This window comes from Berghia stephanieae, chromosome 1 (assembly GCF_034508935.2).
Source record: "Berghia stephanieae isolate SIO BIC M18660-M18661 chromosome 1, UCSD_Bste_1.3, whole genome shotgun sequence".
In the NCBI taxonomy this organism is placed as follows: Eukaryota; Metazoa; Mollusca; class Gastropoda; order Nudibranchia; family Aeolidiidae; genus Berghia; species Berghia stephanieae.
This window is the reverse complement of record NC_088360.1, coordinates 135,867,473-135,892,388: the sequence shown is the minus strand read 5'-3', so window position 1 is coordinate 135,892,388 and position 24,916 is coordinate 135,867,473. Positions and strand designations below refer to the sequence as shown.

The 24,916-nt window shown below is 35.1% G+C and overlaps 1 protein-coding gene across 1 annotated transcript; it reads right to left on the bottom strand.

The window, feature by feature from the left end:
- Positions 1–2,424: 2,424 nt before the first annotated feature.
- LOC144963285 (solute carrier family 35 member F6-like) lies at positions 2,425–22,330 on the bottom strand. Its single transcript, XM_078897169.1, has 14 exons — positions 22,236–22,330; positions 21,177–21,268; positions 20,057–20,124; positions 19,617–19,672; positions 18,723–18,784; positions 17,070–17,153; positions 16,264–16,395; positions 15,105–15,199; positions 12,895–12,939; positions 12,207–12,387; positions 10,926–11,008; positions 10,361–10,403; positions 9,533–9,630; positions 2,425–7,643 (listed from the first exon to the last, which is right to left on the bottom strand). The coding sequence occupies exons 1-14, from the start codon at positions 22,328–22,330 to the stop codon at positions 7,533–7,535; spliced, it is 1,245 nt and encodes a 414-aa protein (XP_078753295.1). The 3' UTR covers positions 2,425–7,532.
- Positions 22,331–24,916: the final 2,586 nt, after the last annotated feature.

The window sequence follows — 24,916 nt, the reverse complement described above, 5'->3', positions numbered from 1 at the left end:
TAATAATAATAACAGTAACAATAATAATAATAATGCGATATTATGTCTTTGAGCCATATTCATGACACACTGGAGGGTCTGGTATGAAAAAAAGGAAATTTTAAAATACAAGAATCTGCTTGCGTGTGAATAGGTTACTTAGTTTAAAGATAGAAAGGTAATATCATCGATTCATTTACAATTAAAGCAACTGTTTTGTGAATCAAAACAACTCAGTATTTGAAACAGATAAAGGATTTCTTTTCTTTTGGTATTTTAACACTGCATATACTATATTTTAAAAAATGCAGTGGCTATTTTTACAGTCCCGTAAAGATGGTTCTCGGGGCTATTTTTTAAAGAAAACAAAAACAAAACAAACAAACACGCAGTGAAGTGCAATCAAAAATATGCATTGCTTTCCCCTATAAAGAAAGGGTTTTCGGTATATTAAGCTATAAAACATTTAAACCATGAAAAATAAAGCAATAAAAAATAATAAAAATCAATTCGTTATGCTAGGCTGACGATAGTAATTCGTTTTGTTGTTTAGTGTTTAACGGCACTTGCAACACAAATTAGGTCATATAAGCGCCAAGATAAAAGTAAGATGGAAGGGCTAGATAGAAGGGAGAACAGAAAAAGAAAGGAATGAGTAATCTGCCCCTGTCTGTGGTCAGAATGAGAATAAAACATCACAATGGCTTTATTCAGACTGACAAACCAATAATTATAAACTAGTCAATACCTCCCATAGTCACCACACAAAATCAGTACCATAATCTAAAAACAGAAATGATTTACAAGGGAAAATCATTCTCTTTTAAAACAGGTGCATGGGTACCATTCCTCACGGGGGTCCCGATAGCTCAGTTGGTAGAGCACACGCTTCACACACAAAGGGACTCCGGGTGCAGTCGAAATTTTCTGACCTCCCTGTCTACCTAGCAGTAGCTGGGTCTGTTATATCTAATGGAAAGTACTTATTGATAGACTCGTCCTATCCAAAGGATAGCAAGCAATTGCTACTATCCATTTCATGCTAAAGAAACGGGGATAAACTCTGGTTATAAGGGCCTTATGGCTCTGAAGGAAAACAGATATAGACCATTCCTCAATCTTGCACTGTCTCAATAAATTTGTCACACATTGTTCTGTGCTTGAAATCTTTAAAATTTGAACAAATCCACATCATCCCATTCAATACGACAAAAAGACATGATATAATGTAGCCCTGGTATCTACGTGTCAGCCATTACCAGACAAGATGTACGCCACATGGGCATATAGCCCTGGTATCAATATCCTTGTTATGACCAGACAAGAAGATGTAAGCCGCATGGACAAATAGCCCTGGTACCTATATCCCAGCCATAGCACGTTAATCTTGACTTGACTTGACTTAGATGCCTTTCGCGTCTCGACCGAAAGATCGGGTCGCCTTGGCTGTTTCCAGTATTTCCTGTGTGAGGTGTCTCCAATATTGCCGGTCCTCTGCTAGGGTTCTCAGATTTTCAAGGTCCCCTGCCGTTATGAGACTAATGCTTTGTCCAAGTGTTGTGAGGTTTTTGTTTAGGATCACGGGGAGTGTTGTGATCGGTCTTCCTCTGAAAAGGTTCCCGTGTTTTTGGAAGTATCCCGACATGGCTTGGTTTGCTGGTATGTTTTTGTCCCTGCGTAGTATGTGATCGAAAAGTTGCCATCGTTGTTGTAAAATGTCAAGGGAGATTGGTCTTTCTTTTGTGATCTTATAGAGTGATCCATTTGAGATCTTTTTGGGGTATTTGATGTCCAGTACCCTTCTTAGCTGTGTGCGATGGAAGGCATCCAGATGTTCTTCTTCGGATTTTGTCAACGCCCAAGTGCCGCAGTTATACAGAAGTACCGGTTTTACAAGAGCATGGTACAGTTTCAGTTTGGTTTTTCTCTTTATTTTGTCACCTCTAATCCATACATTGGTGAGTTTACTGAGTGCGGCGTTTGATAGCTGTCTTCTTCTTTGTACATCCTCGGTGTCTCCAATAAGTGAGCCGACTTTCTTTGTTCTTTTCCATTCCTCGTTAATCAATTCCATTATATTTGAATAACAATTCATAAAATATTTTGAAAAAAAAAAGAAAAAGCAATTGAAAATGGAGGATCAGCAATGGAAGTATTATCTGACATGGCGTTTTTTTTTTCCAAAAATAAATCCCAAATTTTGGAAGCTAAAAACAGCAAAATTTACAAGAAATTTGCAAAAAAATTGCGATTAATTTTCCTAAAAATCCATAATTAGTTCATGAAAGAGAAGGGAATTGTTTGTTTTTAAGGGTTTCACAGCGCTTGCAACAAATGAACAAATGTAAGGTCATATCAGCGCCAGTAAAAAGGAAGAAAATGAGATAGTAAAAAGAAACGTTCTACACGAGCTATCAAATTAAAAGAAAAAAAGAATTGTCTTTATGTTTGTTTTTTTTTTTTTGCAAAATCTCGAAAATTTGCAGATAATTGCAGATTTTGCGGCCCCATTGTAAATCAGTGATATTTTGCGATTTTTTTGCGGCCGCAAGCGATGCAAAAAAACGCCATGCCAGTATTAGAGGGTGAGACTAGAGAGTGTATAATTGAAGAGTGGTTTTCCGAAACTCCCTAACTCCGTTCTTCCCCAAAATGGAGAAATTTGAGATATTGAGGATTATTTCCCCTATCATTTCTCATTCGGTCTATTATTTTATCATATTTTAACTTCAAATTCATACAAATATACAGACATTCTTGCGACAAATGATGCTTAAAATAAAATTTACTTTTCAATTTATCTCACGGATAGAAAATCTCAAAAAGTAGAAGAATCGACTTGATGAGTTTTGGAAAACCAGCCTTCATTTGAATTAGTATAGACATTTCTAGCATGAAATATACAATGTTTTGTTAGTTTTTGTTTGTAAGGAAGTTGCGGCGCTTGCAACACATTAAGGTCATATCAGCGCCAGTAAGAAGGAATAAAATGGGATAGTAAAAAGTTCTAGAATTACAATTAAAGTACCCAAGAAAAGGTAAGACAAAGGGGAATTAGTTCAAATAGGAAACGTGTATATTCCAAGAGCACACTATCAATGTACTTAGTTTGAGATCACCTAAATGTCTCACCCAGACACCAGCGCAAGATCCCACTAAGAGGAATACACTCAAATGCTTACATTATACATTCAAAATAACAAATATAACAATACATAACAACAGAGAGATGGTAAGAGGAACACACTCAAATGTTTACAAATCATATGTAAAACAAAAATAATACAATACATAACAGAGAAATGATTTACAAGACAACAAAATATCATCTCCCAAAACTCTAACTATACATTTGACTGTCTTCCATCTCAACAAGGGTATCCGGCCAGGGCTAAACCAAGTAATCTCATTCCAATACAAAAACAGAAGTATGTTGGAAAACAGATATAGGGGGATAGAAGACACAGTAAGTGCCTCCCTGCCCACTATGGGAGGTCAGGAACCTCACCCAGGAAATATACAATGGCAATGTATTAATCAGACATTGGAGTATGGCCACATGACATATGGCAAATATATAGTAATAAACAGAAGTGAAAAGAACAACTTGGAAAAAGAAATAAATACCAAACATGGAACGTTTTGGACTGAAAACCCTTCTTCAGCCAACAAGAAAAACAATAAAAACATAAACATGTTACTTAAAAACCGGAAAGAATTTTTGTCTCCGCCGTATTTCCATTCTTTAAGTAATGACAATGTATTTATGTTTTTATTATTGGCTGAAGAGGGGTTTTCAGCCCAAAATGTTCCGTGCTTGGTATTTATTTCTATTACCAAGTTGTTCTATTCATTTTTGTGAATTACCCTTTATAGTACAAGGCTTCTAGCAGCTTGGTATTGCATAGACTATAGTACACACTTTAGTTGGCAATTTATAAATATAGAATGAATGAATAATAATATCATTGATAATACAGAAATAAATAAAGAACAAAAACTAAAAGAAAACTTAAAAACTCAGACGGGAAAATAACTAATTTATACATGACTTTGGTTGAATCATTGAAAGTAGAAAGTTTTAAGAAAAATCTAAAGACTCATCTTTGCCAGAAATTTGTATCCTAGGCATTTTCTTATTGATGAGTAAATTATACATTTTATTTTTTGATTCCATTTTGTTGAATGTCAATTTCATTTTGTAAAACTTGCATAGTTATTGTTAGTGTGTGCGACTGTTGTGTGTCTGTCTGTTTGGCTCGATAGGAGTGTGTTTATGGTTTGATAAGTATATTGTAAAGCGCTTTGAGGCTTTGGCATTTAGCGCTATATAAGAACACTTTATTATTTATTATTATTGGGAGATAAGCAGAACCATGTAGTTGTGGATCTGGGATGACATGAGCATGAGTCATTCAGGCTCTAGGGTGGATTGCCCTGCCTTGGTATGTGTTTCTAGACTGACTGCAATGCCAAGTAATATCCCGACATAATAATAATAATAATAATAATAATTATTATTATTATTATTATTATTATTATTATTATTATTATTATTATTTTTATTATTATTATATTAATAATAATAATAAAAATAAATTTAAAAAAATATAATAATCCACATTTGTTAAACACAGCTTATCCCACTATATTATGCATGCTCTAGGGGCTATCCTAGCATGCATTAGCTCAAGGTAGGCTTTGTCCTAAGTATGTATAAGAGCCTGACAACCCAAGTTAAAGCCTCTTTGTTATAATGAAAATAAAATCTCAAACTATTCTTCATTTGATAAATTAAGCCTTCTGCTGCGTTAGGCTGTTAGACTTGCATAAATATGCAAATGTTTCAAATATATCACCTTTTGATACTCATATTACCATATATAAATACCAAAAAAAAAAGGAAAAAAACAAGAGGGGGGGGGGGGGGGGGGGGGAGGAAACTAATTTATGTCTACTACAGGAATTGCAGATGATTTCAAAATTTATGGCTAGAGGGCTTTTTATAGAAAATATCAAATAAATAAATTAAGGAGCAGGACCAATGTAAGACAAAGAACCGAACAAGTGTGCTCGAAAGGTGCCAGATAAAGCAAGACAGAAACACACAAGAAAAAAAAAGATCCCAAAAAATCTGTCAGCCTCGGCTGATGTTTTGGGATGGGTTTTTTTTTTTTTCTTGTATTTTTCTTTCTTGCTTTGTCCAGCACCTTTTGTGCACACGTGTTCGATTCTTTGGGTTTTTTTTTTTGTGATAGAGTACTCATTTTCTATTTGGTGGGACTACAACTCCTGTTACTAATAATAGAATAAGAAGTAAATCAACAAAGAATGAAAAATGAAATTAATAATTCATATGGCATTGAATAATAATTGAAGGCAACTGAGTGTTTTGGCCACAAAAATAATTAAGAAATAAGGATAGGTATTTATGGTGGAACAAGATAAAAAAGTTAGCTCAGGATAGAAACTGTTTGTCTGTGGCCTATACCCTGACCCAGGGTGAAAAAGGCAATGATGATGATGATAATTTATGGTGCAAATTAAAGTTGCTATTGCTATTGGTGCACGGGATAGTATGTGTCAAGGCGTATAGACGAATAGGTGATTTTATTTATGTTGACATTTGTCTTAACCCTAGCAATGGATTTAAAAAGTCAGAAAAAGAATGATTTACTCAAATATCCATATTAAAAATTTGGCCAGAAAACTTGACCTTCAAATACCAATTCATTAAAATGGCCTCATCTTGTCAAAAACTATCAAACCTGGTACTTCCATAAAGTCCCGGGTTTGAGGGGTTTTTTTGGGGGGACAAAATGAGGGTCATCTTAATGAATAGGTATTTGAAGGTTGAGTTTTCTGGCCAATTTTTTTTTTAAATGGGTTGTTTTCAGGTAACGGCAGTATGGTGGCAGCAATAAGTAGTTACCAAGTGTCTCCAAACGTCTGGATGAATTGGATGTTTTTAATTCCTAAAATGCATTGAAATCATCTTAACATTTAAATATACACAGTGGAATCCTGATAAATCCAACACACTACGGGACCAGAAAGATTGGTTGACTTTAAGCAAGGTTGACTTTATCCATCATTAATAGAATACACTTAGATAAAGAACAGAAAATTTGGGACCAACAAATAGTGTTGACTTAAAGCAGAAGTTAACTTTAAGAATGCTGACCTCATGCAGATTGTATGTTCCAATCCACTGCATGCTTCATTGAAAGTGTGCTTTTTACAAATCTCAAAGGCAGCGTCAACGCTATTTATATAAACAATAACCGTCATTATGAAGACACCGACATTGAAACTTGGTCATGCAAACGATATCTGGATTTCTTGTTTATTTTTATCGTGATGAGGAAGCTCTGAAACTTTAAATACTCTCACTCCCATCCAAATCTCTCTCTCTCTCTCTCTCTCTCTCTCTCTCTCTCTCTCTCTCTCTCTCTCTCTCTCTCTCTGACTCATTCATTTATAAGTCTCTTTCATTGTTCCTCTTTCTTCCACAATCCACGCACCCATACTAAAGAGGAGCATTTACCTTTTAATTTATTCAATTGATGAAAAACTTACGGGTCATATCATTGGTGAAAGGCTGAGAATTAAAATGACACTACAATGAAAAAAACAAAGAAAGAAAAAATAAAAGAGTGAGTAAACATGACTCATAAAAAAGAGAATGTTTGTCTCATGTTGGCACCTTTTGTATCAATCTTATAAATTAGAGCATTAATATAGCGCAATTCAATTTAAAACATTCTTTATTGTTGGAAATATTGTGCATATTATTCAGAATACATAGGAGTAATCGTTTTAGGAAAAAAAAAAAAAAAGAGAGAGAAAGAAAAAAATAAATTTCTTTATGATCATTCTCTGACATAATATATACACAATATCCACTAAACGTGCTCAGAGCACTTTACAAGGGATTCCAAGCCAGCAATAGCACTTAATATGTAAGACAAAACATGACGCCAGTTAGGTGATATGACATTTATTTTTATAATACATATGAGCCACGTTTACTCACTTTATTTTTCTACCCATCGTAATTGGCTCATTTGGGCACCGCTAACCTTTTTTTTTTTCTGAAACTGATCAAAACATTTTTTCACAGAAAGATTGGATACCTGACACTAGTTAAGTAAAAGAATATCACTGACTTCTGCATCTGATAAAAATAATCGTGAACTTGTCTTTTGAACACTGCAATTTCAAGCAATAAGATTCAAATATATTTAAGTATAATGAATGGAAAATAACTGCAAGTCTCATTACTCCCATTGTTTCCAAGTTCTACCGTTCAGCAAATCTAACTTCAAATTCTGCCCTACATTAATTTCCATTTAAAGAACGATTCTTTAAACCAGTGCTGTGTTAGCTCTATCTGAAGGCTACACATTTTACATAATTAACTCTATCACATTCAACATGAATGAAAATCAAACAAATTTGTTCAAATGTTTGATTTGATTGCCCATTCACATGAACACGAGGGAGTTAAATACTGTATACTAAATCATTATGATATGTACTATATAGAAAGATTAACTTTGAACAGTTCTTCCACTGTCGTGTCTCAACAGGTGAGATGTTTCATCCACATCCGATCCATGGGATTCCTCCTGGTTGTTTGGTCGTATCGCTGGAGGGACTGCCTGTGGGTGAGCCAAAGAAGAAAAAAAAATTGATTTGAGAACACAGATTATATTCAATATTTACTTGAAGAAGAAAAAAAAAAAAAATACCTTCTCCATCGGACACCACTTATCTTAGTGCAGCTATGTGGTCTAGTGGTATGACACTCGCTTTCAGATCAGAAGGTTCTGGGTTCGAGCCTTGCTCGGTGCATAGTTCTTGGAAAAGGCTCTTTACTCACATTCTCTCACCGTACTCAGGTGTAAAATGAATACATGGCCATTTAGAACATTGTCTCTGTCTGAAAAAAATGTAATATTGCCTAACAGGCGTCGTGTCACGTCCTACGTGTTAAGTGCTGCTGTTGGCCAGGGACCCCTTGTAAAGCACTTTGAGCACCTTTAGTGGATATTGTGCTATATAAAAACTCAATTTAATTTAAAATTTATAGTTCACCACTGCCTATAAATTCAATGACTTACATTATTGTGCATAATATTGACTTCCAAAGCATTAGATGTGGTTGGTATAGATTCATTAAACAAAAAGCAGGCACTGGCTAGAGTTATACACAATCAAATTCCAAGTCGTAAAATGGCTCTTATATCGTTAAAAAAAAAGTAATCAAAAATGATGAAAAAAAAGAAAGAAATGGTTCAATTAATTTTATGTAACAGACCCAGCTATCTAATCACAGCTAGATAGCAATAAAAAAAATTACTTGATATCACTCGGGGATCTATCTTGGTCCCTTTGTGTGCGAAGTGAAGTCAGTGCTCTACCAACTGAAATATCGGGACCCCCCCCCCCCCCCCACCATGCCATGGATAGTTACGTAAGCACCCCCTCTCCCCGTGGATAGTTAAGAAAGCACACCCCCCCCCCCCACCCCCATGGATAGTTAAGGGGGGGAGCGACACTAGAGGGTCATTTTTTTTATTTGATGAAATATCCTAAACATCTATGCACAGTTATAATGTATATGTTTAGGAAGGATAATTGCATATAATTTTTTACGAAAAAAGTTGCCCGTTGCTATGGAAATGACGCCATATTGAAAAATGAAAAAACAAACCGTAAAAAGTCAAAGGCTTTTTTGTTTATCAACTGATTGCCATAATATTTTGGCCAGATGTAGAAAAAAAGGAAAGTAAAGAGGCTCTAGGAGCCTGATTTTTAATTTTTTACTTAGAAACTTTAAAAATTAAAGTTCAAAGTTATTACTCGATTATTCCCCTTGAAAAAAGTTACATAATTTCAAATTACTCATAAATTTTTTATTTTTTTTAAAATCCGGCTCCTAGAGGACCTGCGTATTTGTATAACACTCATTTGTAGAAAGTTTGAAGAAGATTGGTTGAAAACTGAGGGAGGATAGTGACGAAAATTGCAGTTTTGAGAAAAACGCATTTAAAAGTCAAAGTAAATGAGTTTAGGGAAATACTCTCCTTTCGCTCTCTGATTGGATTGTGACCACATGACATAATTAAGAACAAAGTGATTGGTTGTTGAAGATAGAGGAGAGTTTTTACTTTTCATTGATATGTTTTTGCCTTTACTTAGTTATAAAGACTATTTGATATTCTTTCATTAAATCAGTCCACTGGAACTAAAAATGGGCAGGATTTAACCATACTATGGGTCACAAAATACGTTATTTTGAGTTGAAAAAAACTGAAGATGAAGTTCTCATGCAATTTTTTATGCAGACAAACGGGGGTCACATGACAACATACCACCAAAATCTAATTTCAGCAAACTGGGTAAAAATTCATCACTTTTAATGTCGCTCCCCCCCTTAAGTAAGCACACACCCCCCCCCCCTGCCCATGGATAGTTAAGCAGACCCCCCCCCCCCCCCCCGCCCCGCCCCTGCCCATGGATAGTTAAGTAAGCAGCAATACAATACCTGCATCTCCTTGTCTTGAGAACACCAAGGCATACACGGGACATCCATGAGGTGATTGTAAAACGCAGTTCCAATAAGTAGGAAAGCAAAGCCATCCACTGTTGGTTGTTAAAATAGAAATAGATAGATAGATAGTTAGTCACTGTGAATGTCAAATAGATAATTATTTTCAAGGATCACTGGGTCACATTTGTAACTCATCACTTCAAATCAGTATTATGCTGGGATGAACCAGATACCAAAAGGAGATTTTAAGGTTAAAAAGACAAGAAATATAAATTTTAGTCAGTTTTAAGAAATTATATATATATATATTTTCTGCAATAAAACAATTTGCTCCTATTGTTAACTTGTCGGTGCTGCATTGCGGCCAATGCCTGGGTTAAATTTATCTTGTCTTGGGAGTTACTCTTTCATTGAAAGCCATAGATAAATATGGAGTGAAAGTTGTTGTACTTACATTGAAATAATCCATATTGTTTATCAAAAGCTTCACCAAGCCCCTCATAATTTTGACTGTTAGGTGAATGCATTTACCACAAATTCTGTCCCCTAATTATATCCAACGGAGTGAACGCCATTAACAGGGTAGTAATAATAGATATTGAATAAAACTAGGTACTATCCTATTCTCATGTATTAAGAAATTAATGACCAGGCGCCGGTGTAAGATAAAATCTGAACATTTTGAGGAAGAAATTTTGCTCCAATTGCTAACTTGGTTTTGCTGCATTGCGGATAATGCCTGGGTTTAATTTGTCTTTTCTTGAGAGTTACTCTTTCATTGAAAGCCATATATAAATAAGGAGTGAAAGTTGTTATACTTACATTGCAATAATCCATATTGTTTATCAAAAGCTTCACCAAAAGTCTGAAAACAGCAAAGAATAGAGGACAATTAAAACCAATAAAAATCCAACGCTCATCTACAACCTAAATTATAAGCAACAACTCGATGCATGTTCGTTACACGAGAACTGATCAACAATCTTATTTAAACATTGATACCCATGCAAAAGTGTGGAGAGTTATAAACAATAATGAATAAAATATCTCAAAAAAGAACAAAATACCAAACATGTAACGTTTTGGGCTCAAAACCCTTCTTCAGCCAACAACAACAAAAAAAAACCCAATAAAGACATAAATACATTACTAAATTCCAGATAAACGGCAGAGATATTTTGTAGGTCTTCTCGGTAGAAAAATCTTGGAAAGTGGACATAAAGTGGATATAATACATTCCAGATACATTTCATTCATCATGTTTTGATGACAAAGGGGAAACCCAAAACGTCCACATCATCTCTCTTCATTAACTAAATCAAAGCTTCCATTTCCTTTTATTGCTAATATGTCTTAAAACATGACCAGTGATTGTACTTGTACTCACCTTGTCGATGGCATAATAAATAAACAAGGAAACCAACCACACAAGTATCGTCCTACAAGCATCTATCAAAGTTCTGTGAACGGCTGTCAATGAAACAAGGGGGACAATAAAGGTTAACAAAAATTACACTGTCCACGCTTAAAAATGAATATGACAGCTTTAAAACAAAAACTGCAAAATGCCAAACACGGAACGTTTCGGGCTCAAAACTCTTCTTCAGCCAACAACAAAAAAACCCAATAAAACAAAGTTTTGTGAACAGCTGTCAATGTAACAAGAGGAGAATAAAGGTCAACAAAAATTACTTTGTCCACGATTTAAAAGTAATAAACAAAAATGAATATAGCAGCTTAAAAAAAGAACAAAATACAAAATACAGAATGTTTTGGGCTCAAAACCCTTCTTCAGCCAACAACAAAAAAAGCCCAATGAAAACATAAATATTACTAAAAACAACAAACCAGATTGACTGCAGAGAAATGTTTGGGGATAAATGAAACATTGTGAAGCCTATTGAGCATGGTGAAGCCATTGCATATATTCCTTTAGAGCCATTAGGCCCATGGGGCTCGAGTTTATCCCAATTTCGATAGCATGAAATGGAAAATAATTTATTGCTACCCTTTGGATATGATGTCAATTTGGAAAATAACAAAGTATTAAGATGCTTTTTAAACATATCTTCCGATGAAGAATGGTGAATCCATTGCATGTGTTCCTTTAGAGCCATTAGATTAGGCCCATGGGGCTGGAGATAATCCTGGTTTCTATCGCATGAAATGGAAAAGAATTTCTTGCTACCCTTTGGATAGGATGTTAGTCAATTGCAAAGTAATTCAACTGGATGTTATAGACACCCCTGAGACCCAATCACTGCTGGATGGACAGGGATGGGGGGTGGAATAAGACCTAGACTTCACCCAATCAATCCCAGTCCCTTTACTGTGTATCGAGTGCTTTATCAACTGAGTTATCAGGACCCCATTCATGGCAATGTGATATACAAATATTCCTATCTATTTATCTTCGTCAAATTTAGGGGCAGAGTGGCTCAGCAGTACGAAAGGTACAGTGTTTGTTCACCGCTGCAAGTCACCTCGCCCTATCTCAATTTGCCGTGCTGCACTGCGGCTGATACCTGATTTATTCCAGTCTTAGACCCTAGAGACAAATTTCCCCTATGGGATGAATAAAGGGAATTTCATTTTATTTATTTATTATTATTAATTTAGGGACAACCTTAATAGATAATCCAAACAAGGACGAATTCATCAGTGGTACCTGTAAGAGATCTAGTGACAGCCAATCCAAAGAAATTGTAGAATGCTATAGATGTAAGGTAGAGAAGACACAGGATGAGGAGCTTAGGACTGTGGGCTACTTGGTACAACGCGTCCAAACTGTTTTCATAACTGCCATGGACGCCATCGCCTGGAATGAAATACATCGCTGGCAACACGGCCTGAGATGGAGGACAATAATGATAATAATAATAATATTAATAATAATATAATATTAATATATAATAATATAATAATAATAATAATAAATAATAAAATAATAATAATAATAATAAAATAATAATAATAATAATAAAAAACATTAGCCATAATCTTTCTACATAGTTCCTGCTATAAGTCGAGTGTACCACCCTTTGAAACTTTTGTAGCAGACGTAACCTAGCAAAGAAAAAAGTATAAAGGAAAGAAAGAAAGAAAGAAAGAAAGAAAGAAAGGAAATAAAGAAAGAAGAAAAGGAAGAAAATAAAGAAAGATAAAAGGAAATTTTTAAAAAATATGAATAAATAAAGAAAGAAAGAAAGATGGAAGGAAATAAAGAAAAATAGAGGGAAGAAAATAAAAAAGAAAGCAAGAATAAAAGAGAAACTGCAGTTCATGATATCGCTAGTCTATTTAAACGTACTTCAATTTTTCATTAGGAATATGGAAAAAACATTCTCACTACTTACAATTGTCATGGTCAAAAACCCAAAGACTCCTTCCATGCCAACAACCTTGAAAGGTAAAAGGGATAAAAGTAGAAATTGATCAAAACTAAATTAAAATTTATATACTCTATGAATCAACCTAGATGATGGTACATACTTAAGGAAGACTTAGACATTATAATAATAATAATAATAATAATAATAATAATAATAATAATAATAATAATAATAATAATAATAATAATAATAATAATAATAATAATAATAATAATAATAACAATAATAATAATAATAATAATAATAATAAAAATGATAATAATATATAGCACTTGTATATTGCATAACCATGAATAATTACTAAGTAAATATCTTTTTAAAATTATGCCCTTTCGCAACGGAGCAATAGATCCCGTCGCCTAGGCATTCCATGAAGGAATATGGATAATCCATCAAACAGGATGTAAGGATGTATCCTCTCTCCATATCTATTTAACCTGTACACAGAGTTTATCTTCCGTAAAACCGAGCACATTCCAGGTATTGTTATTGGAGGTAGGAGGATAAATAATCTGAGATATGCAGATGATACAGTATTGTTGGCATCGAACGAGACAAATCTACAGATCCTTGCAAATCAAGTAAACCTGAACAGTACAGCAAAGGGTCTAGAGATGAATGTTCAAAAGACGAAGGTAATGGTCATGTCAAAGAAGCCTGAAAAAAGCGCAAAAGTCCAAATTAATAATCAAAACATCGAACAAGTAGATTCTTTTAAATATCTTGGACAGACGATGACCAACAAGGAAAGAATGAGCTGGAAGTGAAAAACAGGATTGCTATAGCTAAGTCGAGGTTCAGTCAACTGAATAACATTCTAACTTCGCAACAAACGCAGATGAAAACGAGAATAAGAATACTCAAATGTTATGTCCACTCAACACTTCTCTACGGCTCAGAAACATGGACCTTGAACAAACAAATAGAGAAAAGAATTGAGGCCTTTGAAATGTGGACTTTCCGTCGCCTTGGAAAAATCAGTTGGAAAGAAAAGAAAACAAATCAAGAAGTCTGTGACATCCTTGATATCAGACCGACCCTAATGAAAGTAATAAAAACAAGAAAACTTAAGTATTTTGGACACCTAAGACGCCATCAAACTGTCAACAAGGACATTCTTGAGGGTAGAGTTGAGGGGAAAAGAGGAAGAGGCAGGCCAGCAAGAACTTGGATAGATGATGTGAAGACATGGACAGGATTGTCGGCAGCCGAATGCAGTCAGCAAGCTGTCAACAGGGAAGATTGGCGTGTCATTTCAAGTCGACCTCAATCCATGAGATGACACTGGAAGAAGAAGAATCAAACAGGATATCTGATGTCAAAAGGAATTACCCATGATGTCTAAAGAAAGTAAACAAGTAAGATATAATTTCTAATAGGAGTCTTATAGATAGTGTGCACTTGGCTAATAAACTCACAACATTGCCATCCAGAAATATAACGGGCCAACACACAAAACTATATGTAACCTTAAATGTTTATAGTCTGGTTAATACAGTTTAGTGAGAATTATTCATAAACGCAGATGGCAACAAACAATAACAATGACCCAAGTGACGTCAACTTCATTCTATCTAAAAGCGCCCAAATGTGATTTTCATTAAAAGTTTCGATTGCATGCTAAATTTTACCCCTAACTTACTAACCCATGGAAAATGAACCACTGCTACATATGAGTAGCTAACTTTCAAAACGTACGAAGTCATTTTCAATGTGTGTAAAGTGCATTATCTTAAGATACAGTACCAAAGGCAGAGATTTTATAATAATAATGTCACCATTCCAGCCACTGAGGATGCTCAACATTGTTTGACTTTTGACAGCTCAACCACAAATTCCTTATAAACAAACAAACAAACTTGAGCTTTTATATAGAGCAATATCCACTAAACGTGTTCAACCTGCTTTACAAGGAGTCGCTGATCAACAGCAACACGTAACATGTAGAATGAGACATGACACCTGTTAGGTGATATTACAATTATTTTTCCGACAGAGACAACACTGTTAACAGACAGGTACTAATTTTACACCTGAGTATGGTGAGAGATGTGAGTAAAGAGTCTTTTCCAAGGACGCACCGAGAGAGGCTCAAACCCAGGACCTTCCAATCCGAAAATGAGTGTTCGTACAACAAGACCACATAGCCACACATATTCACCAATACCACCTACCTGTAAAGGAGGAAAATTCCTTTTCTTTAAGAACATTTCTTCCAAAATCATTTGAGTGGCGCTTACCAATTGAGATGCCAAAATCAAAACAATACCTGGTGACATTTAAAACATTTTTAAGACATTTAAAATTCATAAAAAATAATCTATTAATATCAATGATTTCATACCGACTGAGAACAAATAAATGTATAGAGATGCCCAATAGTTCAGTTGGTAGAGTACTAGCCCCAACACATAGAGGGACCAAGACCAATCCCGAGTGCAGTTGAGATTTCTTTTCTAACCCCCTGTCCACCCAGCAGTGATAAGGTAGCTAGTTCTGTTAGATCTAGTGGGAAGTACTTTGTGATAGACAAGTGTTCTTTCCAAAGGATAGCAATCAATTTCTATTGTCCATTTCACGCTATAGAAACCGAGATAAAATCCCACTCGATGAGCCTAATAAATCTAAAGGAATTTTTCTTTTTTTTTTCAAAGCTGATTCTCATTAAAAGTTTCAATCCATTGCCATGTCACCCATCTAGTTACTGAAAGTGCTTAACATCCCTTTACTTTGTTACATAATCAGACACTGTGACGCTGAGACACCAAAACTATGCAATGACTTTATGATTAACTCTTTTAAATAAAAAACCAGAAAACAGCAGTTTCTCTTCTCTAACATGTCAAAGTGATGAAAACTTTGTAATTTGAACAGTCAAGAAGTCAGGAAAGGTAATCAAGTTATCCCCAAGGCCAATCTGTTGAGGCTAACACAGCAAAATGGGAATATTTTTATCATATATGACAAGTAAAACCAACAAAGAAAACAAAAAAAAAGACAAAATTTTAAAAAACAAAACAGTTTTTAAAAACTCACCAATCTCCCCCCCCCCCCCCCCCCCCCCCCCCCCCCAAACAAAACAACAACAAAATAAATCAATCATAATAGACAATAAATAGTAAAGAATATGTCTCTATACAAAATAAACAAAATACACAGATTAAAGAAAAATATTTTAACGAAGTTTAAAATAAACCCAAAAAAAAACAAAGGTAAAAAGGAACGCTTTGGGTTCATGCCCCTCATCAGCCATCAACAAAAACAATGTAAACAGTAATAAATAAGTTAAATCAGGTTATATGGGTAAATGCGATTTTAAAAGTGAGATCTTACCTATGATGGCCTTTGACCCTTCGTTTTTCTTGCTCTTAAAGACGCTGGAACATCCAACAAGCACCAACCCAAACATTGTCAATAGCATACCCAACCAATGCACACCCTTCAGTTTACGCTTCAAAAAGATGGCTGACATAAGAGAACACAGCATTATAAATAAAAATCAGACAGGAAGTTTAAAAGCTAATGAATACAAATATCAAAACTATCACAACAATGTTTCAACCTATAACTTTATCAATTCAGAAACTAGAAAGCAAAGCAAAGATCAAATTAATAATATAATAATTTATATATATATATATAAATATATATATATATATATATATATATTTATATATATATAATATAATGAAGGCCGTTCCAAAACTCGTTAAGTCGATTTTTCTGCTTTTTGAGATATATTGAAATATAAACTTTATTTTAAGCATCATTTGGCAGAAAAATTTCCCATGATTTGTATGAATTTGAAGTTTAAATATGATAAAATAATGGAATGCATGAGAAATTTAAGGGGAAATAATCCTCAATTTCTCAATCAGGGGAAAAACGGAGTTAGGGAGTTTTGGAAATCTACTCTTCTCGTATATAACAGTAGAGAGCGGTGGGGGCTGCCTAAAGCCTAGGATTGTGAAAATACTAACAAAAATAGGAAACTGGAAAGACTATAACAATAGCATTAGGCTTTAGATGATGAACTTAGAAATAGAAAGTAGTAGCAAGTGTTAATTTTAAGAAGTGGAACATAAGAATGTGGAACTTCAGAAACTGGAACTATGAAGAAGTGAAACACTTGAGACAACTTACAGACAAAATACCAGCGAAAATGATAATAGCTCCCCTCAACATTTGCCAGACCGATGCATCTACGATAACAAGGCCGATACCTGAAATACAAAAAAAAAAGTGTCTGGTATAGAAAAAATAAAATTTAAAAAAAGAGTGTCTGGTATAAAAAAAAAAAAAATTAAAAAAGAGTTTCTGGTATAAACCCCCCCCCCCCCCCCCCAAAAAAAAAAAAAAAAAAAAAATGGTTGATATAAAATAATAATTTTAAAAGTAGTACCTCAAGAGCCACGAGTCTAATGGAGCCGTGGTTTATCCAACTTTCTGTCACAGTAAACAGACAATTACAGTTGCTTTCTACCCTTGAGAAAGACATTAGTCATTAGACAATTGCAAATCACTTAGAGTCATATTTAACAGACCCAACAAGTTTATTATAGGTAACAGGTGCACACAGAGGGGTCCAGAGGACCAGCATCAAAACTGATCCCCTGGCTTACAAGCTGTCAGGCACCCTATGTTAAGTACAGGGCTTACAAAGTGACTGAGCAATGTCACAATTGTAAATGAAACTATGAATTAATTATGCATAACATTTCTTTACAACCGACCTCAGTGATATTCATGTGTCATACAGGCTTTGTTTTGTTTTACAAATCTATGGATTATTAGAGGCATGGGTGCAAGCAACTGGACCTCAAAAAGCCTGCAAGTCTACTTATGACCAGACATATAATCTGAAAAAGCCTGCAAAATTCACGGACTGTGTTTTTGTCTGGGTCAACTTTCATTTCTTCTCTAATCAACTTCCGGTTCAAATTTAATAATATAACTATCACTTCCGGGTCACAGTAGCATCGTGATTCAAAAGTTTCGCTTAATTATATGGACGTGCCCGACCCGATTGTTGGGACCTAAACAAAAAAACAAAAATCAATCAAATCCAAATCACAAAAAGCCGGCGACGTTTTTTTTTTTGGTAATCCAATCGGCCGGCAGTAGCCGGCACTCTTGCATCCATGATTAGAGGACAAAATGAATGTAGTCCGTGAAAATTTTTTTATGATTAAAATAAATAGGTTTACTTTATTCAATTCAAATCATGGATGAACACCCAGAAGGATCAATTTGTCTGAGAGATAGACCAGTGAAGCCCGTTTACCTGAAAGAGATGCTAATTCAAAACAAATAGCCACCATCTTAAACTCAATAAACGTCCTAGCTAACGAAAAGAGTCCAAGTCCAAATCCTGCAGTTGAATATTATTATAATCAAAATGCCAGTATTGACACAAACTTTCAGCAATGGTTCAAAGTAAACCAATTATCAAAGAAAATCAGAGCTTTAGAGCTTTTATATAGCGCAATATCCACTAAATGTGCTCAAAGCACTTTACAAAGGATCCCTGACCAACAGCAACACGTAACATGTAGGACAAGACATGACGCCTGCTAGGCGATGCTACAATTTTTCCAACAGAGACACTGCTGTTGACAGCCAGGTACTCATTTTACACCTGAGTACAGTGAGAGAATGTGAGTAAAGAGTCTTTTCCAAGGACTCAACTATGGGCAGAGCGAGGCTCGAACCCAGGACCTTCCGATCCGAAAGCGAGTGATACCACAAGACCATACATCTGCACATAGCCGCAAATAAATAAAATCTCTTACCAGCCAGGGATGTCCCAAGCAGATCACAGAAGGTTGGTATAAACAAAATCCATTGCCACACCCTGGAATAAAATGGTGGGGTAAAATCAATCATAGGCAACTGTAATAATATTCGTTATATTTATCTTTAAACGGTTATCCTCTTTCCCATCAATTCCTTTTAAATCTGGTGTTTTTCTTTGTTTCTTTTTGACGTTATATATTATAATTCATCATCATTTGATAAAGATCTAAAATGAAACAGTGTCAGACAAAGCAGAGAGAAAAATACAAGATAAAAAAAAAAACCCATCAGCCTGCCTCGTATTTTTTTCTCTCTCTCTGCTTTGTCTGGCACTGGGGGTCCCGATAGCTCAATTGGTAGAGCACTCGCTTCACACAGAAAGGGACCAAGATCCATCCCGGGTGCAGTTGAGATTTTTTCCGACCCCCCTGTCGACCCAGCAATGAATGGGTAGCTGAGTCTGTTAGATTTGGTGGAAAGTACTTTGTGATAGACTAGTGTCCTATCAAAAGGATAGCAAGCAATTGTTATTGTCTGTTTCACGCTACAGAAACCGGGATAAACTCCGGTTCTATGGGCTCACTGTCTCTGAGGGACTACTAATACTTTGTCTGGCACTGCTTCAAATAGACTTTATCAAATCTTTATCCTACACCAGCACCTGTTTCCTAATTTATCACTACTAAGTCTTTGCAGTCGCTCAGTCTACTTTCGGTATTGACTAAACTGTTGACAGAAGTCTTTTTTTTTTTTTTAAATAATATTTTGGATAATGACATATGAACACTTATTTCAATGTAAAATATCTTTTAAAGTGTTTGCAAAGTGACAATTTACCCTTGTTAACAAAAAAAAAAGTCCTTGATAATTGAATTCACTAATCAACTTACCGTGGATGGTTGGGAAATTCTGGCAGATTATGACCCACTTTAGCTGACCAAGCTCTCTGTTAAAAAAAAAAAACAAAAACAAAAAAACAACCCTTGAGCTTTTATATAGCACAATATTCACTAAACATGTTCAAAGCGCTTTACAAGGAGACCCGAGCCAACAGCAATATTTAATGTAAATTAATATAAAGGATGAGACATGACGCCTTGTTGGTGACATAAAATTACAAAATCGCCATGATATGTTTTAAATGTTTAAATGATGAAGCCCCCGTCTAATTAAAAAATGATTACAATAATAACAATATCATCGTCATCATCATTATTATTATTATTATTATTACTATTATTATTACTATTATTATTATTATTATTATTATTACTATTATTATAGTAATTGTAATAATGCTTATGATGACGAAAAAATTTAAAAGGCTCACCACTTTCTCCCTCTCTTTCCGTTCTCTACGACGTGCAAAAAACAGTCCTATCAAGCAAGTACTTTCTCCTGGAAAAATTGTAACAAAGACAATTAACTTTTTTTTAAACTGAAGAAAAAACAAAAACAAAAACAAAACAAAACAAAACAAACAGCAAAACTAAAACTGAACAAACATGAAGAACATGTAAAAATGCTTTTTGTCTTCTATGATTTTGTATCATTTAGATTTCAATCTACCAGTTTCCTCTTAGAAAAATATATCATACCATTAGAGAAAACATTTTGTCTTGAATCTAACTTACGATCATTTTTTTCATCTTCACTTTATATATTGTCACTTGTGAAGCGCAAGCAAACATACACCTGCTACTTATGGCAACATAACATTATCTTCTTTTTTTTCTGCCACTAGTTATTATCTCAAGTTGAAATTGTTTGACAAAGTGCCAAACACTGACCTTTGGACAAGAACAAATCAAGAGCAAATGGATGTCAAGGTCAGACGCAGAAAGTGGCGAGGGGTTGGCCATACCCTGCAGAAAGAGCCCTGTTATATAACCAAACAGGCTCTTGAATTGAACCTGCAGGGAAAAAGGAAATGGGGTCGTCCAAAACATATTTGGAGACGAAGCCTTCACCAAGATTTGTGCATCTCCAATCTTACTTGGATTGAGGCAAAGGTCTGTGCCAAGGACAGAAGAAGATGGAAGAATGATGTTGAGGCCCTATGCTTCGCCAGGAGCCGAGAGGCATAAGTCAAGGCAAGTAAGACACAAGTGATTACGCTCAAAACAAAACTTGGAGCAAGAAATGGTTGAACGCACAATTAACCAATAAAAAATAATACCGGATGACGACTAAAAAACTAAACCCAAAAAATGCCTATGACTTCCGACTGAACCATTCCATTCCATAGCGCGATAAAATCTATTTCATCCATCTGTATTTTGAATTACATAGAAAATGGAGATGTTAATGTTAACTCATTTGTGGAAGTGGAATGCTATCTATTATGGTAAAGATATATATGTAACTTTGTTAAACTCTTTTTGATTCTGTAAAGAACAAAAAAATCCAAATGATTCACTAGAACATCTTATTTCAGATATGGTGGTTACCAATAAACATGATCCATGTCTGGAACCAGGGATGGTCAAAGTTATGAGCTTTATCGGAATCTGTTCCATTCCCATAGTCATAACCTTTCACTCTGAAATAAAGAAACAACAAGGGAACATGTTAAGAATTCCATGCATAAAAAAGGAAACACCATTTTTTAAAAAAATCTATGATATATATCACAACTTTCTCATGGGCGAGTTGGGTCACAATTTGACTCCCACTGCTGCTGCTCATTAAACTTAAACTTAAACTGAACGGAGTGTCTACGTACACAGTAACTTTAGGCATTTTGGTGAGCAGCAGTGGGAGTCAAATTGTGACCCAACTCGCCCATAAGAAAGTTATGACTTGAAATTGCCGTTCGCTTCTACAAACAGTTTTAGGAGGGTTCAATTAAAGATGCATTTATAAAAAAAGAGGAATATCACAGATATTTTGGTATCATTATTTTCGTTACTAACTAGCCTCACGATCTACGTACACGGTTACACATTTATACATGGTAACCTTGAATCTCGCCTTTACAATGGGTTAAATAAATCGTTTGATTTTTTTAAATAACACACACAAGCGCACGCACACACACACACACACACACACACACATACAGAGCGAGGTCCATCTATTGCTTGTATTGTAGCGGCAAACCAGTTACCGTGTACGTAGGTCCTGAGGCTAGGTGCCCGGTTACCGTGTACCGTGTTAGACACTGCCTGGCCTAAAAAAACTTGAAACTGAAACTTACTTAGCTAGTTCTCTCACTATCTTTATCTAAATTGAACGCTCGCCCTGAAGCCTGAATTGGTTATAACGCGTTGGTGATACAAGTGATGAATAATCTTCGTTTTATCCATTAGCTGATAACCTTTTTTAAATGCTCATCTCAAATAAACCTTTGAACTTGTAGTTGGTGCCTACTTCACTGAACTTCTTGCATCTTGACTTTCGCCTTTGTTATTATGACTCGAGAGATTGGCTGTCCGCTTTTTCAAGCGTTTGTAATCGCTTTGTAAACAAACAACATTGATTGTTCAACATAATAAATCGGCACTTACGAGCACTGAAGTTGGGCTTTTTTCGTGATTGTATTTATACTTCCAGTTATAAGCATTCCCAACATCAACAGAATTTGTTTACATGTCAACGCCATTTTGTATTTTGAATGATCATATGAAATTTAGGCACGTGACAAGGCTTGAGGCCAAGTGTTATGAAAACTTCGCATTATGTGTCAATTACAGTGCAAGTCACTTACAACACTTACGCAGAAATCGTTCTTATTAAAGGGCGTTCCAATTAACCGATTTCGCTTATGGCCTACGTTGGGACAACCGATCAAGACAACATATATATTTTGCAGTGGCTATAATAATATATCTATATTCAGTAATAGAGAACACACTTTTATCTTCCTCTTATCACTTCATATTCACACTGTATTTTCACTACACCAATACCTCGAAAAGATGAAAAATGAATCGTCAACATCAAATCAACCATTGCATCGTTACCTGTGCTGTCATTAATCAGTTGTTGATCACCAAGACTGACAAATGAATAAATTATAGCGCATTACTATCCTAAAGGGAATGGCTGGTGATACTCAAGTCCATTGTTAATTAACCGACTCGGTATTTTTTTTTCTAATTTGAAGATACGGATGACTCCATTCCTGTTCCTTTCAATGGGAATACACATGTTTTAGATAACGCGGAAAGAGAAAAAAAAATCTTAAATCATTTGTTGAGGGTCACATTGTCCAATTAACCGGTATACGTTCCGATTAACCAGCAAAAATTACAAAGAAAAACTTTTGTTACAGACGGACCGTTTCAATTATGCGACTGTTTCAATAAAGCGGCGTTCAAAATACCGGCTTTGACTGTATTTGATTATTTTTTTTTCAGATTTATTAATTCTTTTTTTTAAAAATCTCAGTTGGCGGCTACGTTCATGTAGGTTGGAGTTTAAACAAACAAACCTTTTTTTAATTTAAAAAAAAGAAGGGGAGTGGGGGGGAGGGGGGGGGGGGGAGGAGGACAAGAGAAGACATCTAGATGCCCTTGTTCTCTTTTCAAAACCGATTTTGTCTATAAATCCGTTCTGAGGACAAATTGGTGATTAAACAATGTTTTTTAAAAAGATAAGTAAAGAAATAAAAGTGAAAATGAAATGACTCGAGAGATGATTAAAACATCCTTATGGCAACAGCTTTGCTTAGGGTGCATTAGAATACAGATCTTAACAAATGTGTCAGTGCATGACATCATCAGTCGGGTTGTGAAAAGTTTGGATTTGCATATGTTGCATTTTCTGAAAGAATATGCTCCCCACAGCCTAATAATCTTTATTTGAAGTAAATCGGGTGATTTTTCATGAAGTTATGGTCAGATGTATGGGAAAAGTATCCAGCAACTTTTCTCAAATTTCATACTTTTTCAACTTAACTAGCTATAAAAATATTTAGAAGTGAAATTAATTACGCTTTGATATTTCCCGAAGATGAAAAAAATTGTTGATGTAATCATTTATGACAAGATCTCATTTTTTGATAAAAATTGACCATTTAACTAAACTTGGCAATATCTCAGTTAAAACTTTGTCACCATCCGACTGATTATGTCATTCACTGTAACAAATTTGTATAAAACACCGTTAATCAAGAGGTCTGAGATTCGATCCCCGGTCGTGGAAGACTGATGTTTTTGACTGTTTTCCCCCCTTGAATTGTCGGAAATCAGAGGTCCGAACTTCGGTCCCTAGTCGAGGAACGATTTTTTGGGGGTATTTTTTTCCCCTTGTCTTTTTTCTTTCTTGCTTTGTCTGGCATGCTTACTGTTTCACACACACTTTTTCAGAACTTCATCTTATACCAGTGCCTTCTCTCTAATTTCTCAATTTGATATTTACACTAAGATATTATTGTTAACATTCCCCCTGGAGGGAAATGTGGAACAGGGAAACACCAAGAGGAAGAAATATCATAAAAGATCCAACTTAAAGAGTGCCTGCATTTCATAACGCCAGGAAATACTGGGTTTCCTCAAATCGTCTCTTAACTGGACATGGCAGAACTGCATAAAATAATATGTGCAGATGGAAACTTAGAAACAGTGACACCTGCCGGAAATGTCAGGCAGCCCCAGAGACCAGCGATCACATCGTCCCTCACTGTCCAGTTACTAAACTTGAAGGTGGATACGGGACCGTCCTTAGGGCGGAGGAAGACTTAAGAAGCTGGGTTGACGAAATGAAATTTGGAGGTGTAGCCATACGCTACTACTTCTACTACTACTACTACTACTACTACTACTACTACTACTACTACTACTACTACTACTACTACTACTACTACTACTACTACTACTACGACTACTACTACTACTACTAACTACTACTACTACTACTACTACTACTACTACTACTACTACTACTACTACTACTACTACTACTACTACATCTACTACTACGACTACTACTACAACTACTACTACTACTATTACTACTACTACTACTACTATTACTACTACTATTACTACTACTACTACTACTACTACTACTACTACTACTACTACTACTACTACTACATACTACTACTACTACTACTACTACTACTTCCACCGACGTGCACATTATAGGTCTGATAACCTGAATCGTTATGGGCTCATTGTTGTAAAGGAAATACTCTCAAACCAATGCGAAATATCGTCCATCAAGTCAATGTTAAATAAAGCCC

Coding starts and splice junctions, on each gene's coding strand:
- LOC144963285 (XM_078897169.1), bottom strand. CDS start 22,330: ATGGCGTTGACATGTAAACAAATTCTGTTGATGTTGGGAATGCTTATA. Junction 19,673..20,056: donor GGAAAGAGAGGGAGAAAGTG/GTGAGCCTTTTA, acceptor TTTTTTTAACAG/AGAGCTTGGTCAGCTAAAGT. Junction 7,644..9,532: donor CTCAAGACAAGGAGATGCAG/GTATTGTATTGC, acceptor GCTCACCCACAG/GCAGTCCCTCCAGCGATACG.